The following is a 19,608-nucleotide window of genomic DNA, read 5'->3' on the forward strand; positions in this document are numbered from 1 at the left end:
TGGCAGTCTGGCACTGCATGCACGGGACTCACGACACACGAGCTGGCTAGATGAACAGTTCCATGAGGCATGAGGCATGATCACTCGTCTCTAGTCTTGAGTCTTGTGTAATTGTTCAAGTCAGGAAAGAATTATTTTCCTGCAGTCGAAGTAAACTTTTGGTTTCGTGGGTACGTTGGACATTGTCTGGTTGTTTATGGCAAAATCACATTAGGGGTCTGGTTAGCCTCGTATTTAACCTCGTATCCACTCATCAAGATGCCCAACTTTGATAGTGGCCATGATGGCAAGGAAGAAGAAGAGAATGAAGCTGACGATAATGAAAAAGACTCAATTGAGCCAACGAGTTCTTCAGATGAAGATGAATTGTCCAGTAAGTTGTTCTGCCCTGGCCAACTCATTACACTGTGTCTTGTGACTTACTGTCGAACATGTGCTGTGCTTTCGTGCTGTTAGTGGATGAAGAAGACTCAGAAAGGAGACGAGGGGAGTGTGCGGACGATATCAATCACTTGGAAAAACAATTTCAAGAGCTGAGAGAACAGTACGTACTTTGGCAGTTTCCTGCGTGCTGCTAACTGCACTGGAGTCAGATTTTATCGAACCGTATTGTTTTCGTAATGCAGATTGTACAGGGAGCGTCTTCAGGACATCGAGAATCAGCGCCATGAAGTTGACAGTGGTGGGTGTTATTGTGTCGCGATACATGTGTTGCTACATGTATGTTTAATAGAGGCCATTGTGTTGTAGTTTGTCAGTTGCCTTCCTCATTTGTCCCTCATCCATGAAAACGGGCTGCCGAGAGTTAGATGCTTGTACCGAGATGTTCGCACCTGAATACTCTGAAATTTCACACTTATAACGTGTACATGTCTGTATAGTACTAACATGTTTTTCGATTTCGAAAAACATGTTAAACTACCAAGCAAGGCTTCTGTATATACCTGTATAGTACTAGTAGAGAGACTTTTCAACTGTACGACACTATCACTCCTGGCACTGACTTTGTACATAACCATTGTAGTTTCAATGGGCGCTTTTGATTACGTTCTGGGCCCAGGTTTTATAATTCTCGAATGACCAGAATGAACGGATCGCGGCCATGTAGACGAATGACTACACACAAAAATCGTATAATGGGCCATTCACACTACGCCCAAAACGTGGCGTACGTGACGTTTTCGTCCGGATAGCCATGACAACATGGAACGTGGCGGGAAAATCGTTCTCCTGATACGAAAACGTAGACGACGTATCCAGACCCCTGTACCGAGTTTCGTTCTGTCGTTCCCAGCAGTTTGTGTCCAAAAGAAGCTGTACACACAGCTGTACGAGTAGCGTGTGCGTGCCTGTGTGAATGCACCTGCATGAAAACGACATCTGCCAGTACGTCGTATTCCTAAACGTGACGCGTATTGTAACGTAGTATGAATAGCCTATAAAAGGGGATTACGTGGGACAACGTTCGCCCTCGCGCGCGTGGACCTAGCATAGTGTGTACGTAGAGCGACCATATTCTGGTGGGTGAATTATAAATTCTTCTCTCTCTCTCTCTCTCTCTCTCTCTTCAGAATCGACAGAATTGGATTCTGTCGATTCTGGTGACGGAATTTGTGTACTAATAATTGAACGGTGAATGCACCGTAACGAATTCTAGAATGGACGAAATTGTGTGTAATCGAATGCGCCCAATGTACATGTAGTAAATTCTGCCGGCCATCAAGTGCTGAAACGGTGTTCTTTAAAATACACACATGAGTAACAATACAGCACAGGCAGAAGAAAAACAAAGCCTGAGAAATTAAACCGAATCAGATGACATGACAGGGAAAGAAAATTAGTGGTAATGGACGTTGGTCCATCATTTCACAAGAACAATTGCCGGGTTTTCCAGCACCTGCGCTTTGGTGCAAAACTAGATCGACTCAGTTCGTCCACAATATTCAACACTTCACTCCCCACCCACTGCTTTTGACGATCTGGGGCTCTGTGGAAAGCTGAGAGTTTCCCCAGCCGATCTAAAGGGTCCAGGGAGAAGCAGGCAGAACAATACTGCTTGTATGCGCCTCGCAAGCTGCCTCAAACTGGATTGGATTCACGACGTTCAAGTGATGATGTTTGTGGCCATGGCACCTGGGCCGTGGAATAGAGAAATTCCTGCGCGGGAGCGCATGCAATTGTATATTCCATGGGAAAGGAATGAATGAGGAGTCGGCCATCCTTACAACAAAAGATACGCTTTGCTGTAGAGATTAAAGGCTTCTTGCACGGATGGCCAAGTGCTAACGGCAAATAGTGTCAGGGTGTCGATTGCCCAGGGTAATCTTTGCCACCAAGCTGGAACAAAGGAGGTGCCACGCGTATTGTAAGGAATGGCAGCAGCAATGGTATGAGCACGGTCTCTCGGTGCATTGTGGCGGAGGATTGGGGTAAGGGTATCCGCTGGTGGGCTGGATTTGTAAAAACAAAGTCATGGGTCAGCAGCTCACTGCCACTGAAGATATTTTTTAGTGCACTTGTGAATCCAGCAGGGTATGCATAGTATCAATGGATGCAGTGTCACACTAAATGCCACTGAATTGTGTGGTGTCCTACAAGGGCTGTGACACTGGAGTAGTGGTGCTTGTGTTGTGCTTGCTTAGCAGTGCACTCAGGCATTCATCATAGGAGGCAATTATTAGCAATGGATCTTTTCATTGATCCTTTTTTGTCTTCTCTCTGTTTTTGGCAGAAATTTCTTCTCTCTTTATTGGGCGGCTGGCAGATTTGGATGCCTCGAAAAGCCAGAGAATGGAAATTGCAGGTATGGCTACCAGGGTTGAATTTCTAAATATTGCTTGGAGCCAGTAGTAGCTCCCGTTGCCTTGCTGTGTTGTCTTCCCTACCAGTAATACTTGCTGCTTTGAGTAAATTGTCTCCCGGAAACAAGTTTCATACTGGTAGCTTGGGGTATCGCAATCCTATCCTGCAGTCTGCCCTTTCCGTTCACATGTGGCCGGATGGGACGTTTTGTCTGACACGGTGTATATGTGCGTGTGTTTGCGTTTTTTTTCTCATTTAGATACGCTTCGTTCTTTCAAGGTGAGATGTTTGTCAAATTTACACATACTAGTACACGGACCACCGATTCTGAAACTATGCTTCTGGTTTATAGTCAATGGATGATTGTCCTGCGTTGTGCAATACAGGGTGTTTTCCTGATGTACGCGTGTGTGGGGGGGGGGGGGGGGCTCTTTTGCAAGTTGCTAGCCATGACACTGTGCTTCTATGTGTTTTATTTTATTTATTTATATGCTTTTATTGCCTGTTCTGGTTCTTGTGCTGCAGAAAACAGGCCTTCAAAATCGGTGCGAGTGTGAGCTGCAGCAGTCAAGACAACATCTGGAGGTTAGCTGTGCCTTCTGCAAATGCTCTCCGCTAACCTAATAACGAAGTGAAGCCATTTTGGGCCGTGAATTTTTTTAAGATCTTTAGGGCATCGAATCATTTATGCGGCGATTGGCATCATTGGTTACAAGCCCACATAGCGTGCCATCACTGTTATGCTCCGCTTCGCATGGAGTTGATTGGTAATTGTGGATGTTGTGTCCATGGGAGTTTCCCTTCTCCCGATGTGTGTGTGCTATGGCTTCTGCCGTAGCATCGCTATCATCGCCTCCGGTGATGGGCGTCCAATGGTGTGTGTGTGTGTGTGTGTGTGTGTGTGTGTGTGTGTGTGTGTGTGTGTGTGTGTGTGTGTGTGTGTGTGTGACAGGCTTGTAGTGAAACTATGCTGTTCTGGACCTGTTCTTTTTCCCTCTTTTTGATAGAGCGAAAGACAGGCGCTTCTTGATAATATGCGCTCTGACCTCGAAGAAAAGCTTCAACGTGCTGAGGAAGATTGCCAACACTTAGAGTTGTCGAATGGTATGTATTAGAACCAAGAGTACATAACCCCCCAGAGTGTGCAACTCCACTATGGGTGCTGTCCCGACAGAATTTCAAGTTCACGTCATTTTGATGATGCAATGCGCACTGTACACGGATTATCAGACGAATCCGGAACCTGTGGTTGACCGAAGCCGATCGATCCTGTACAAATTATTGCAAAGAAAAACGTGTGATGCGTTGACACCCGTAAATCACTGGTGCGAGGAGCATTGCGTCATAAATAATGACGTCAACTTGAAATTCTGTCGGGACAGCAGGGTATGTGGGAGTTGCACACTCTGGGGGGTTATGTACTCTTGATTAGAATACATAGACCGTGTTGTTTATGATACGTATTGCTGTGTACTTGGCGATAGCTTGTACCTGTGGCACAATATTCAAGTTGTCATTCTGATGGGTCCAGTACTACTCAGCCAGGTCGGCTGCCTGCTGCCTTATCCACAACTAGGTGTAGTCCTACAACTTACTGCCTGTGCACTTCGGTTTCTAAGATCTTGCTGCATTTCATGTTGAGCCTATGCCAATTAGTGCAAATGCTCCTCAGGAACAGCGGAAAAAATGGTATTCCAAAAGCGCACATATGTTAAGTCTCATATAGAAGCCGCCCTCGAATAGAAGCCACACAACTGGAAACATCATATCGAACATAAGCTGCACTTGTACAGTAGCCCCTCTCTAATCCAGCGCTTGTCTATCCGGAACCCTTGCAAGCCAGCACACTTTCTGACGAAACCCTTTTTCTGTCAGTTTATTTTCTACGCATAGTACAAAATGTATAAGCCAGTAAGCATGTACATGATTGTCATGTTCTGATGGAATGTGGTGTCCAGGTCAAGCTCTGATGTTTGTGTGGGGAAGGAGAAGGTGGGTACTGGACAAACTATACAATGTCTGTTTCATGGACGATATAAAACTTTCCGACGACCTCACAAACACTGTTAATTTTGTGTCCGTGCTTGCAGATGTGTGGAATGACCAGCGCCAGCCGAAACGACAACGAAGAGGCGAAGGCTTGCCGGAGAAGAGACGGAAAGTGACAGTGACTGATATCCTCCTTGTACTACTACTACTACAGCACATTGGTCTCTGTTGTTTCTTGTTTTTTGGATGTATCTGCAAGCCATGCTTGCAGTATGGGTGAAGTGTGGGAGGTGTCAGTGCCATGCGCCCACTGTGTCCTGCACTTGTAACAACACTGAGCGGTTGCCTTGATACTTGTATCCATGTGGATGGGTTTTCATTCTGGTTTTTGTCTGATCAGTGCCTTTTTCTGGCTACAAGAATCTGTTGACAGTTCACAATGCACAAAATCGGGGTAACGTTCCTTTCCGTGTGCTCTGGCTCCTATCGTCTTGGCCAATGACGAGTATTGCAGTGCTCGTATATTCATGTCTTGGCCTCGCCTGGGATTGGTGGAGGGCTTTTCACAATACTGGGTACTCTTTGATCTTCATTGACCCTTCTCCTTGACTGAGTATTTTTCTCTCTCTTTACGACCGGTAATCATCTATATGTTACCCGAAATGGACATTATCGAGGACTGGGCAACGATACGGCGGGTGAGTGTGTTCAACGGGGAACTGTGCAATACACGGCATTCTATCTGTGATTTGTGCCGTGTTCTTTCATGTTGTGTGGTAAATTGGTATTATCTACAGTGCTGGTATCACTGCTACCATATCCTATGTTACCGTTCATTTGGCTGTGGTTTATTATATAAGTCACTTGCTTCCAAGTTCCTACCATTTGTATTAGCGACAGCTGAGTGGGTCGTGGCAGTTAAAAAATCTCGAGAAAGCCAAGAATGGAGGAAAAAGTAATGAATTGATGGCTACTTTGCATAGAGTTTTGTCCTTAAACCCCATTATTACATACCTGGTATGTCTTCAGCTCTGATACTTTTGTCTTTGTGTGAGAGCGAGAGATGACCTGTATCTTGTATGCTGTGCCATTGGGTCTAAATATTTGAACCAGGCAATGTTAATGAATCGACAGAAGGCAAGCAGCTCGTCGGCACCTCGACCTGGTAGGTGTCATTTTACCCCTTTGCTACTACCTCTACTTGCATTGATCGCTTGCGGCCGGTGAAGCTGCATGCACTCAAACTCTCATCACTCACTGAAAATCTGCAATGGATCTTTATAACTGATGCACCTACACTGTGGTGAGCCGTCGACGGGCCCAGCTGTCCAATGCAACTATCACCGAACAACTGAAATCTAGCATTCTAGCGATATCATGCGCTGCATTTCAGTCACAACAAAATATGTCAAACTGTAATTGTATAAGTTTGAGTGCGTGGGAGTTTAAAAAATATCAAAAAATTTGTCTTATCGACTGACCTTGAGTGGGGATCGTTTTGCTGAAGGGGAGTACGATGGCTAGAGAGGTGATTTGCTCAGTCCGCTAAACATATCATCTTTGTCTTGGTTTACAGTGTGTGCTCAACAAAGCTCTGTTGTGTGCCTCAACTCTGTTTTCGGAATATGTGAATAGCAACAGCAACAGAATGCTGTGTATTAGAGTGGTTGTCAGTTAATCATGGGCCCATCTTTCTCCTTTTGTCTGGGTCTATTTTATATGGGTAACTTTGTATCTCGCCCTGATCCTGATATGCTGCAATAACTGTGTTAACTGCCGGTCTCTCCAGCACACCGTAGCAACACTGCGCCTGCGAATCGTGGCAAAACCCCGTCAGCAGTGGATGCATCGCCAGCCAATGGGCACTACGAAGATGGAAAGCTATTCTTCCAAGATAGCTGGTATGGCAACAATGTTCAGATATCCGTGTGACAGTGGCTTATCACATTCACAATGCCCCATTTCGTGTACCTGTATGTGTGTGTGTGACTGTGTGTGTGACTGTGTGTGTGTGACTGTGTGTGTGTGACTGTGTGTGTGTGACTGTGTGTGTGTGACTGTGTGTGTGTGACTGTGTGTGTGTGACTGTGTGTGTGTGACTGTGTGTGTGTGACTGTGTGTGTGTGTGACTGTGTGTGTGTGTGACTGTGTGTGTGTGACTGTGTGTGTGTGACTGTGTGTGTGTGACTGTGTGTGTGTGACTGTGTGTGTGTGACTGTGTGTGTGTGTGACTGTGTGTGTGTGTGACTGTGTGTGTGTGTGACTGTGTGTGTGTGACTGTGTGTGTGTGTGTGACTGTGTGTGTGTGACTGTGTGTGTGTGACTGTGTGTGTGACTGTATGTGTGTGCGTGTGTGTGACTGTGTGTGTGACTGGTTGTCTGTTGGAAGAAGGTACATGTAGTTGTGTTGCTCATTTATCCCCTATATCCGTGTTTACACTTACCAATGGTTTTGTCTTGCAAGTGCTTGGGATTCCTGTTGCAGCATTTAAAGTGGCTGATTGTTTCTTTGGCACTGCTATGCTCATCCGTAGGTACCTCCGTGGCTCCAAGGTCATCGTCAAAGAGCATGCGAAGGACAGTCAAACGTAAGTTGCTCTTGGTAACTGAAGCAAGTGCCATTTCACTCTGCCTAGTCTTTTGCTTTGCTATGTCACACACCTTAGTTGTAGCAATGGAGATATCCCAAGCTATGCAAAGACATTTGGTAGCTGTGTCTCGCGCTGGCCAGGGTCCTCCGCACTTCATTTCTTATCTTTGTGCGTGGGTGTGTGGGTGTTGGCACCTCACGTGACTAATAGCATGTTTGATCAAAAGTTGCAGCTGACATAGCAGCAGCGCAGTGCTTGTGGCCACGCCGACGAGCGCAGAAAATATACAATATCCTGTACGTATCCCGTACCGTGCCACCCAAGATACCCGGAGTTTTGAGTTGTATCTTCTGAGAGAGGTGTATGTGTGTATGAAAACACCTCGCCTACAGGCGGCCCATGGTTACGACCTACTTACGAGTACTCGACTAGCTAGCGACTCACGATCAAACTCACCGAGCACGTTACTCATTGGCCCACTGCGCTTGTGTGTCCCCTGACCTAAATGTTGGAAACATCTAAAGCTTTCTGTGTTGCTGTAAACCAAACCTATGTGTATGTACTGGTGTCCTTCTTTTTGGCCACAGGTGCGCCACGATAACATCTATATTGCCAACCGAGGTGAGGTTTTCATTGTCTTAGTCTTCCACCTAGGCTTTGGCATTGTTGAATTTTGCCATTTTTTGACCGAGTTGCAAAGTTTTATTGCACCTACATGTACAGGCATTGAAATGTGCATCGTTTGATTTAGACCGATATATGGGGGGGGGGGGGCATGACCACTGCAACGCGTTCCTTTTCCCAGCCTGATGCTTTTGCATGCTCAACCGTATAGGAGGTGTAGGCAACAATCGGTTATAGGCCATTCACGCGACGTGCAAACACATGCACGCGTGTGACCAAGATAACACTGGCAAACCGTGATCCAGGTCACACGGTGCTGGGCAAACTTTGCACGCGTCAATGTATGCATAGTGACCTCCTGAAAATGCCGGGAAATTTTGAATTTTCCTTTGTTTAAAGCACTGCATTTGCAGTATGCACTTTCAACAAACGACACACTTTTGCTGGAGTGCAAAGTATAATCGTGAGCACAAAGCCCCCCCCCCCCCCCCCCCCCGGCCAAGTTCACTCGTGTGTCCAAGTTTATCGTGTGTGAGTAAATATCCTTGGAAATGGTACGATAAAAGTGAGTTTGCACATCGTGTGAATGGCCTACTGTACGACATGTAAATCTAACGTTTTAACCGCTATACTAAGTTCTGTTGAGGCTGTAAGGCAACATATGTGCGGATATGCCTGAAGACTGCAAGATCGTTATCGTATGTTCTCGTTAACCTATGGATTTTGGACAATCGTTAAATTTGCGACTCGTTATAATAACATGTCTTACAGTATAAGGTCACTTTTGGATGCACTTCCCTCCGCGGCCTGTAGCTAGCACATGCATGCGTATATTTGCCAGTGCCTAAATTTGGCACAATTGCTTTTGCCAGTGATTTTCCTTGCCAGCCTTTCACCCCATGCAACATCCCATGTTATGAGCAGACTACTTGTAGGAGTTGAAATACTTCAAAGTAATTGTTCGGTAAGGGACTGGACCATGTGTGTGCGTTGCCTCATATCCTTGTTATGCTGTACCTGATGCTGTTACACTCTAGGTCTCCTTGCAGTATGGCGATGGTTCACGGTCAAAGCTTGGTATTTCACAGCTGCAGCGAGGGAAAATCTCCTTGGCATTTCAAGAATGAAAATTCTATTTAGGCTGGATATAGCTGGAGCGCTCTTGGGACACGGTGATGCTGGATGCTTAATTGACTCCGATTTAATACTCTATCTATAAAATACATTGCTTGCATTTGAAGAAAAGCCCATGCTGGCCTTCGGCATCTACGGTGACCATACTACACGCTGACATTTAGACATTTGACTATGAGATTAGCGGCGGTACTGCCCTTAGTGTTTTGCTTGTGCCATGTTTGATCATGATATTATGTCAGGTTATGCCTCTTCCCGCCTTGTCTCATATGCAAGTCGTACTTCTGAAACTTCAGCTGCTGCAACCTAACCATGAAACACACTAATCTACCCCCCCCTTTTTTCTTTTTCTTTTTACAAAACTTCCATTTGTACAAGTTAGACGTTATATTTGAACATAACTACAAGTAGTTGTCTTGAGTTGTTGCTCATGTCACAGAGTAACTTTTAGTTTGTGCCGCCTAGGTAATGTATGCTATCGCTAGCTGTGCTAGCTCTCTTGGTCGCGCCCAAGCTGGATTTTCTGCTCAGTCTGCACTCTCTGCAGCTGCTGCTATCTTCTCACCTGTGTGTATGCATGTTTCAGATTTGCTTCGCTTTCCTTCTTCTTTTTGTTCCTGTTAGAACTCAATATTTGGTGTTGTTACTCTGCCGCCTTGTCATTGTCTCTGCGCAGCGGGTCATTATTCTCGCAGCAAGTGCGCTTTGCCTCGCTTCTCTCTTTCGCTTCCCTCCGCTCTCTATCTCTGGATCAATTTTGTTTACCCAAACTGCAGGTAAGCCTGGTGACAGTGGCTACACTGCTTACCAGCTTCCATGTAGATTTACGGTGCTCATCTTGTCACGGGTGTGTTCAATTGGCACTCGTGGACTGGTGAATGCTGGCAAACCGTTTTTAATGGCCGTGTGACCTGTTCTTGATTCATGGATATCGACCTGGTCGGACGTGTGTATGTGTGTACGGGTGTGTGTACGGGTGTGTTGCTGAAGGCTGAGGGCGTTGTAGCATTCCAGGTATTTTACTGTCCCCCGTGAATTCCGCGGATTGCAGAAACCAGTAGTGTCCGCAGAATTCAGAAAATCCCGCGGAATATTGCAGAAAAGAGAGAAAAACTGCTTTTTCTGGAGGCTATTGGTGCATTTCACAGCCAAACCAACCCGCTTGTGACTTTCAAAATCAACTTGCACGGTACCTTTTTGCAGCTGTCAATTTTTTGGACCAGGCTTTCGTATAATTTCGGTTCAGAATTTATAGGGACAACAAAATTCGGTGGTGTTGCGGAAATTCAATCCGTTTTTACGGTCATCTCCCATACAGAAACGCCGCAGAATTTGGAATGATTTGTCAGAATTAGCGCAGAATTTACTGTTTTCAGCCGCAGAATTCTGTACGGAATTTCTTATCTCTTAGCCTGTCAAACCCTATATATAGGGTTTTCAGCCGCGCGTTCTATCTTGAGCTCTCTTGAGAGCCCACTTGGCTGCTATGGCAACTAGACGCCTGGGCCTACATACGTAGAATGTACGTACGGTTCTCTTGCTGAAGACCGTGATCATTTTGTTGCTGTTTTCTTCGAGTACGGTTAGTTTTAGTGCAGCGCTGTCGTAACATTTTCTAGACCCTATATCTAGGGTTTGATTTTTCACGATGGAGGAAGAGCAACTTGAGTTAGTGGAGACGAACTCGGGCGATGAGAATGTTCCTGGCGACCTGGTGTCGACTCAGGATGATGATGTCGATGTTCCAGCAGCGTCGGATGCTCCTGAAGAAGAAGGCGAAGCATCAACAGCGGCTGTCGCAGCTGCCGCTCCCGCCATTGCCGTTTCTGCATCAGCTGATCCACACGTGGGTCGGAAGCAGCAAATGCGGCGACACTCGCGCACGTCGTAGGAGCGCTCCTGCTAACATCAATGGCAATGCAGTGAAAATATCAAAAAAAACCAAGTGAAACTGTGTGTATTGTGTGCCCAGTTGTGAGGACTGATCGTGACCCTTTCTTTAGGGGTCCTAACCCTATATATAGGGTCTTTATGTGTAGCGTTATGTCAAACCCTATATATAGGGTTTCCTGGTGACAGGCTAAGAGATAATATTCTGCCGCGGAATTCACGGGGGACAGATTTTACGACTCCCCGATGGAGGCAAACACCAAGAACACAATTACCAATGCCAATAGCCAGGGAGATTACCATGATTACTCCCAGTACAGGGCCAGGATGAAAAGATCTGTCTATCCAGACGTACATTGTACTTGTAGATCTACACCACTGTCTGGTACACTGGTTCCACAGCTAGCTGCAGCCTGGTGTGCCCTGGTCTCTGACAGCAAGAGTACATGAAAAGTTTTCATGTGCTCTTGCTGACAGTGACCTGTAGTGGCGGCTAATGTAATAATAGTAGATCTACGTAATTACATAGTCAGACATGACACGTGGTCGCCTACAATCATTACTTTTTGATTGTTGACGTAATGCGTACAGCGCCTTGGAGGCTTATCAATCAGCTTGTCGAGTTCCCGCCACACCTAGTACCTAGTAGACCCAGGTGCTCGAAGTCCGTACATGGTATCCTAAGTTCGTACGCCCATAATTTCATGTTCTGTTATTGTATTCGACTCAAATATTTTATGGAGGGGACAGTGTGGTATGTTCTCCTCGCGTACCAATTTTCAGGGATCTACGATCAGCAGAAGTCCCATACCACGGGAGTGGGTTTTCGAGTGTCCATACGAAATACAAATTGGGTTACATTTCATGCAAAAATCAACTTTGCCAAGACCGATTTCGAACGGACACAGCGTCAAACAGACCTTCACTCAATCATCAAGAGCCAGCTTAGAGCTGACAATGGCCAGAGGCGAAGAATTTACAGAGAACCACCAATCCTTGCAGAAAGGTTGACACTCCTGGCATCTCCACCACTGTTTTCCCGCGGTTTTCACAGCGCAGCTGCTTCTTCTCTGAGCCGACTAAAAACAGCTTGCATTTCGGCAACAAACTACGCTTTTGCAAGAAATACCGGTGGAGGCACATGCCAAACATATCCCTTCGGTGCTTTCGTCGTAACCGAGGGATTGCAAGTTAGCAATTAGCAGAAATATGTGTGTATTTCGAGTCACCTCTGATCAGTACGGACTTAGAGTACCCTCTGCGACACCAAATTTTGATATGAAAAATGAGCGAACTCCAGAGAAACAGATCGGATCGAAAGATGGCCTGGTTCAATCGAGCCTGGCCTCAAAACAAACTTGGACAAGATACCTTCCATCCACGAGCAGGATTCTGGCAAGTGATCATTGCTAGTGTGAGTTTCAGCTCGGCAAACACACACTGTAAACGTGTACGGACTTCGAGCACCTGGGTCTACCTGTCGTCCGTCTTTTCACACTTTCCTTGATTTCGAAAAGCTTTGAAACGAAGATTCACAGACCAGTGCAGTACTGTTCAAGTTAGTTCAAAGATATTGATAGTTGCCTTCTCATTTCAGTCTGGAAAAGAGCCTCACGATGGCAAGCAGAGGAAAGGAAGCTACATCGAAGCTGAAGAGCAACATGGAAGAACAGCTGGACCGACTGGTCGCCCAACTGTCAGACCTTGAGGAGGCCAGGTATGACCTTGACTGGCTTGTTTGGCATCCAAACTCCAAAGTAATGTTATAGAATCATGTACATGGGCATGGGTGATTATTCCTGAGTCAACCACGTTTCTGTTTGGTATCGATGCGGTCGAAAATCATTGACACTGAGTACCAATCTAGGAAATGCCTACTGAGGTACCAGCGCGATTAGTTGATTGATTCACGTAGATGCACTAGCCTTTTGGTGCATTTATACAAGTGACATTGGAAGAAAAAAAGTTTCAAAGGCTTCTACTTGTAGTCATAAAAAATGAAGTATGTCGCAGAGAAGTATTGAGACAAAGACACTTTTGTCAGATTGATACAGGTACAGTGCTGCTCAATGAAATCTGGTCACGTGAGTCAAGCTTGCGCCTTGCACCATTTCGCAGCCCAGTGTTCGCAGGTCTAGTGCTGTGCAACACCCAGCGCGTACTTGAGAAGTTGAGTGACTCGACTGGATTTCATTGAGCAGCACTGTAGCTTGAAATTTGTGATACTAGTCCGTCTTTGCATTGCTTCGTGCTGAGCACGGAGCCTGTTTCAGCACGGAGCCTATTTCAGCACGGAGCCTATTTGGGAAGCCATGGACATAGCATGAGGGGTTTGAATGGAGACAACGGCGTTGCAGTGTTGTGACATGAATACGAGGCTCCGCAGCAACACAGCATTTTCCAACTCTGCAGTGCACTGGATGACCTGGACTGGTCAGCAACTTGATAAATCATCTTGCCAAATAGTGTAATTGTATCATGAAATTGATTGCATCGTGTGTCGGCAATCCCAGAACCGACTTCTGCAGCGGCTCGGAGCTACAATGGCGCTCCCGTCCACTTCAATCACAAACTGGTTGTGGTGCGACTTGTCCTGGCCAGGATTTTGGTGTCTGGGGTCAGCAGCTCGGGGAAAGAGCCAGCATCACCCAATATTGGCTGTGCACTCATACCTCAGTTATCCGGACACCAAAGCGATGGGCACTTTGGGCTGCTGGGTAGAGTAGACGGTTTCGAATAGGAAATAGGTTGCAAACCGAAATGGGCTCAATATCTACTTCTCTCTTGGTAATTTTATTAGAAAACATATGTTACAGTGAGACTGCGATGTGTTTCACTCCGAGCCAAACGTTCATGGCTCTGCGATAACCAGAAGTGCCATACCAAGCAGGTGAGTTTTTGACATGTTGCTTCACATTGCGACTTGAGTTGAATGTCTTTCGAAAAATCAACTTCTTGTCGCAGGTAAACAGCGGCTCGCCTCTCGCCAATAAAGCACCGTATACATGTACCAATGAAAACTAATGGAGGCACACAAGGCTTATTATTTCGCTGTACTGGCCATCATGGAGCAATAGCAGTTACTGTATAGCAGGACATTTTCGGACGGAAATATTTTCGGACAAAGCCGAATTTCGACCTTTCGTACGGATTTTATTTTCGTACAGTGGTGCATGCTAAATGCACGTGTTTGCATGCGGCACGCATGTATAGTGTACATAACTTCACAGGAACAAATTTTAGTACGAAAGGGGCCGTGTACGAAATTGTACGAAAATAAATTCCGTCCGAAAATTTCCTGCTATACAGTACCTAATTTGAATTTCAGAACTCAGGGTGAACTTTACGTGCCCTCCAAAACTGTTCCTGTTTGGAGCCGCCTCTGTGGCACCAACATTTGAACGAAAATCGGGCAACTTGGAGGCAACGGGCCAACACAAAGGAGTGACTCAGTTCGATCGACTCTGGCCTCAAAGCAAACTTCAACATGGCAGCTTCCTTCCACAAACATATTTCAAGTGAACAATCCACGTTGATGATCAGTTTGGGTCTACACAATTTTGCAGTCAAACCGTTCCTATTTGAAACCGTCTCCTCTACCCTTTGGGCGAGTTTTAGTGGAAGCATTACTACTCTGTTATCATCTTTGTGGAAATAATGACATCACGTCTTTAGCCTTTCCCCTTCGAAACGTATGTGATTGAGAGTTACGGACATTTTCAAATTCACGGGTAGTTCCTGGTCCCGGACCTCCTAGATAAACGAGGTATGAGTGTACTTTGGCTTCCAAGAGACCCACGTTTGTAGAAAAGTTTGACAGTGCGGTCCAACAGAAGCTGGAGAGAATAACTTGCGCCACACACACACACACACACACACACACACACACACCATTGGACGCCCATCGCCAGAGGCGATGATAGCGATGCTACAGCAGAAGCCATAGCAGCTTGTGCTGGGATTGCACCATTCAACAGCTTGCAAGGCTGAAGAATTGACCGCCACTATTCAGCCTGGTCTACACCACACAGCTATGAAGTGGCTTTTTCTGGCCAGTGAATCCCTACTTTTTGGTCTTTTTTTCTCTTTTTTTCCCCCGCACACACACACACACACACACACACACACACACGCACACACACACACACACACACACACTTAAGATAATGCACAGCCTGATAGCAGGGAAAGAGTTTGTGGGAGATCTTATGACCATCTGAAACATCGACCGGGAATGGTGTAGACCCGATGCTTGACAGCAGGCTCTAAGAATCTATATACCACTCTCTCCACCTCGTCAAGATACTTGAGTCGTCAGACGGGTCCAACCTATGTGATCTTGATCTAGATCTCCATGCAAATACCAACTGTTCCCAGTCTACTCTTGGCGACACACACACATGCCCACTCACACACACACACACACACACACACACACCATGTACCACACACACACTTGCTCACTGCTAGAAACTGGTTGTGTACGTCTCCCCGGAAGAGGGGAGAGAGATTCACAAGGAATCTTGGAAATATGGCTCAATTGGCTATTGCACTGGCCAGCGGCTGACACCACTGGAATATGCAGACTCTGGGTGGACTTGGAAATGATCCCACTTATGGGCTCGCCACACCGCATGGATGAGGACGAGGAGTAGAAAAAGGACTGGTGGCCTCAAGGTATCCATCCTGGGATCTCACTGCATACACATCCCTCGCAATCTTATCAGCGTTGCTGCTGTCGTGGCTCTGTGCTTCTGTTCTCGTAGGGAGGACTTGGATGAGGATGAGTATGCCGAGACCAAGCAGGAGACTTTAGACCAGTTGAAGGAATTCGAGCAGTCCCTCGCCAAGATGATGAAGGGTGACATGACACTGGTGGACACTCTAGGTGCTATGCAATTGGTGAGTAGCGGCAGCAGTTCTCTCTGGTCCGGTCGATACTGTTGCATTTGTTGAGACTTGTATTGTAGTTTCCAGTCATGATCCTTGGCATTCTGTAGATGCAAGGGAACGGGTCTGTTGATCCAGGGAGATGCAAGGGAACGGGTCTGTTGATCCAGGGAGATGCAAGGAAACAGGTCTGTTGATCCAGGGAGATGCAAGGAAACGGGTCTGTTGATCCAGGGAGATGCAAGGAAACGGGTCTGTTGATCGAGGAAGATAACATGCTATACACCTGACTGTTTGTACAGGCCATTCAAGCGGCAGTCAGTGATGCGTTCAAGACACCGGAAGTTATTCGTTTGTTTGCTAAGAAGCAGCCTGGACAGCTGAGGGAGCGACTATCAGAGGTAATAATTGGTTGTAGTGGCTGACCTGGACATATGTGCAACTGCACCAAGCATGCAGCTAATTTGACGCATGTAACTTCAACTAGAAACTTGTGCTGTGGGCGTGTGGTCCTGCTATTCTCCAAATTCTATCTCTTTGTGAAATTGTCATGTTTCATTTGCTCTTACCGGTACATATCTTGGTTATGTCGTTGAGTGAATGGTACTGTACACAGGAGGCACTAGCCTAGGGAGGGGTTTGCCGTGTGTTTCTGCTACGGTGTGGGTATGTTTTGAGCTGAGGGGTACGCATCATTGCAATAGATGCTCAAGTGCCATGCAAGTGTTCGGGTGCTGGCTCATGGGCCCTGGTGCTATTTGCGTTTGCTGGAATAGCTAGACTAATCCGTTTGCTTCTTTCACCATTGCTGCCTGCAGCTCCGGCGTGATGCCAAAGTGGGAAAGATCAGCGACGACCTGTGTACCCAGCAGACCGTGGAGATCCTCGCCGCTTTGAAGAAGCTCGGTGACAAGGTGTGTGTGCTTGAGATACATTGTACTTGCAGTATGTTTTCACTGTGTTCTCACTGTGTTGAACTGCGCTTGCACCAGCGTGATGCTTGTACTCATGAGGGCCAACACGCATCTGCTGTATGTAGTTAAAATAAACATCACGGATCAGTGTACAGAGCGGGTCAAGAACCACCTTTCCGCTTCTGTGAGACACCATCGCATGATTAGGTGTCAGATGCTGCTCCTAAACTGTGAGAGAGGATAGATCAGATCTGCCCACCAGAGGCCAAAGGCTGAAATCCCATCTGCTGCATCCGTGTTACACTTGTTCCAGACCCCAAGTTCCCAATTCACCGTGGGTCGCAGCACGGTTGAAAAATCCACTCGCCTCCAAGCAGGACGTGATGCTCGTACCTCTCGTTTCTCAATCATGGTTTTAGACGAACCCACTGTGCATGCCTGCTGTATGGAGTTTAAGATACATGTACATTGATTGCACAATGCCATGTCAATACTTGCATGTAGTATGCATGCATAAGGAAACAGTGGTTGATGCAGTTAGTTTGCCAGGATTTTTAAGGCGACACTAGGAGTACACTGGATGTCCATCCAATGGCCCTGTTCCGAAGTACTAGTAATCCCCTAGCTCTAAAACATACTACTGGTACATGTACTTGGTACAGCCTTCGTTGGCGTTTCTTTGGTGTCCGCTGTATGCTGCTTTTAGTGAAGTAGGGTAATCTCATCGGATGTGTGACCCTTTGTGTTACTATTGGTGCGCTTCTGTCTTCTGCAGTTAACTCCAGAGGAGATCGAGTTCCTCTCCTCCAACTCCAGTGCTGCTCTGAACTCATTTGAGAAAGTTTCCGGCAGTGTTGGTGAGCTACAGAATGATGATGCTGTATTCGTCGTAACGTGTCCAGTACTGCCTCGTTCTGTCACTTTGCACTCGTCAACAGGCCGTGCTTGTTTGAAGGCTGGATTGAAAGTTGTATGTGTCTGTATTTTTACTGACACACGCTATACGGCTTAGCTATCGGACCTAGTTTGTTAGACTGCTGCTGGCTTCGCTGTGCCGCATACATAGATATGCTACGATGTACCAGTAGTACCTCCAAGTACGTCCTTCATAGTGTCATGTACTGTCGGCTCCTCAACAACATGATTTTCACAAGTAAACTTTAGTGCCTTCTCTTCAGGTGAAACACAGGCAAGAGCAAGAACAATGAATTATGTACAGCAAAAAAGAGGTGATAAAACAGCGCAAACAATAATACAGTCAAGCCTCGTTGGGACGAACTTCAAGGGACTGAACAAGTTGTTTGTCTTATACGGAGTTCTTCTTATCCAGATCTGACAAACAAAATGATATGCATATCATATGGATTGCATTTATGTGAAGGTGCATGCTGTGGCACATGTAAAGCATTTATTCATAGCATAAGCCAGCAACAGGTATTACACAGTACTGCAATGAATTCATGACCATGTCCTCCGCCTTGTAACATTGCTGTAAATTCGTTTTGCCCGTACAAGAGGCGTCGACTAACGGAAAAACTACAGCCAGCGAACGCATGTGGACCGAAAGTTCGTACTATGCACTGATTTTGATGAAATCACGAAAGTTCGCCGTATAGGAGTTTGTCGTAAACGAATAATTTTGACTTGATTTGATGCCTGGTCAACCATAGGATTGGCCCTAGTTCGTACTAATGCAAAGTTCGTCTTATCAGTGTTTGTCCTAAAGAGGTTTGACTGTAGCTAAAAACAATGATTCTTATACTTCTGTATTGTGTCTGCCACCTTACTGCAGGTGGAGATGTATTGTCCGTGGCAGGCTCTGAAGTTGAGAAAGCGCAGCGGACGTGATTGCTCGGCACACCGTCCACATCAGACTTTTGCCAAGACATGTGTGATGCCCTGTGCAGCACACCATTGCTACTGACATTGTCTCGGAGGCTGAATGTTCTCCTGCGATGTCGCCTCGTAATGTGAACGTCATTGGCCCGACCTGTCTGTCTATCTTCCTCACTTGAACAGTCAATAGCACAGTGCTCTGCAAACATCAAACGCTGTATCTGCTGGATGTCACGGACGACTAGCAAATTAATTGCCACCTGGGTTCTTCACCTACGGTCTGGATTCCGGCACCTCCAGTCTCCTGCTCTTGAGGCCAACCACCTCTTTCCTACAGATGCTTAGTAGTGTAGTACACTTTTCTATACTTCCTAAATTTAGGGTGTACTCCAGAACCGGCGTTTACATAGTCATGGTACGTGTGTGCATGCATTCACTGCATAACGTTAGTCGAGTGCCATGCACTCCAGGACCGAGATAAAGGAGATTTACTACTTTTATATTTGTACAGTGTTTCCTTCTCTTTTTTGTTTGAATTATGAACATCCGAGATTGGGAGAATGTGCCACAACAATGAAAATAATGCTAACGCATATGGTGGAGTGGGTAGAGTTTCGTGCTACACGCGGAGGAAGGTTCGGTACTTGCACAGCTTAGGCTGTGTTTACATGAGGCGTTTCAACCCGGGTCAGATTTCAACCCGCCATGCACACAAAATGAATGGCGCGTTTACATGACGCATTTCGCTTGACCCGGGTTGAAATCAACCCGGGTCAAGAAAATCGTACAAACGTACTTCTGTGCGTATCTCGCGCCAGGTTTGAACAGCACTGCACATGCAAATTTCGCGCGAACGGATTCACGTGACCATGCAGGACTCTAGAAGTGGACTTTTGGCGGCATATCAGTATTTGACCCGGGTCAACTGTCTTCATGTA

General features: G+C 46.3%; 2 protein-coding genes across 2 annotated transcripts; both read left to right on the top strand.

Annotated features, from left to right (window-relative positions):
- Positions 1-91: 91 nt before the first annotated feature.
- Positions 92-10,069, top strand: LOC135827572 (breast cancer metastasis-suppressor 1-like protein). Its single transcript, XM_065340044.1, has 14 exons — positions 92-373; positions 457-544; positions 627-682; positions 2,732-2,803; positions 3,062-3,081; positions 3,328-3,387; positions 3,810-3,906; positions 4,893-4,976; positions 5,425-5,489; positions 5,905-5,956; positions 6,581-6,692; positions 7,326-7,379; positions 7,970-8,003; positions 9,044-10,069. The coding sequence occupies exons 1-14, from the start codon at positions 259-261 to the stop codon at positions 9,131-9,133; spliced, it is 999 nt and encodes a 332-aa protein (XP_065196116.1). The 5' UTR covers positions 92-258; the 3' UTR covers positions 9,134-10,069.
- Positions 10,070-12,539: 2,470 nt separating this feature from the next.
- Positions 12,540-19,263, top strand: LOC135827591 (protein LZIC-like). Its single transcript, XM_065340064.1, has 6 exons — positions 12,540-12,747; positions 15,797-15,932; positions 16,223-16,321; positions 16,739-16,834; positions 17,610-17,691; positions 18,627-19,263. Exons 1-6 carry the CDS (start codon positions 12,647-12,649, stop codon positions 18,680-18,682), a joined length of 570 nt encoding a protein of 189 aa, XP_065196136.1. The 5' UTR covers positions 12,540-12,646; the 3' UTR covers positions 18,683-19,263.
- The last annotated feature ends 345 nt before the right edge of the window (positions 19,264-19,608 follow it).

This window comes from Sycon ciliatum, chromosome 1, assembly GCF_964019385.1.
Source record: "Sycon ciliatum chromosome 1, ocSycCili1.1, whole genome shotgun sequence".
NCBI lineage: Eukaryota > Metazoa > Porifera > Calcarea > Leucosolenida > Sycettidae > Sycon > Sycon ciliatum.

Bases quoted from the DNA above. Each gene is read 5' to 3' on its own strand.
- LOC135827572 (XM_065340044.1), top strand. From the start codon at position 259: ATGCCCAACTTTGATAGTGGCCATGATGGCAAGGAAGAAGAAGAGAAT. The intron at 374-456 runs GTAAGTTGTTCT...TCGTGCTGTTAG, and splicing joins AGATGAAGATGAATTGTCCA to TGGATGAAGAAGACTCAGAA. The intron at 545-626 runs GTACGTACTTTG...TTCGTAATGCAG, and splicing joins TTTCAAGAGCTGAGAGAACA to ATTGTACAGGGAGCGTCTTC.
- LOC135827591 (XM_065340064.1), top strand. From the start codon at position 12,647: ATGGCAAGCAGAGGAAAGGAAGCTACATCGAAGCTGAAGAGCAACATG. The intron at 12,748-15,796 runs GTATGACCTTGA...CTGTTCTCGTAG, and splicing joins TCAGACCTTGAGGAGGCCAG to GGAGGACTTGGATGAGGATG. The intron at 16,322-16,738 runs GTAATAATTGGT...TGCTGCCTGCAG, and splicing joins TGAGGGAGCGACTATCAGAG to CTCCGGCGTGATGCCAAAGT.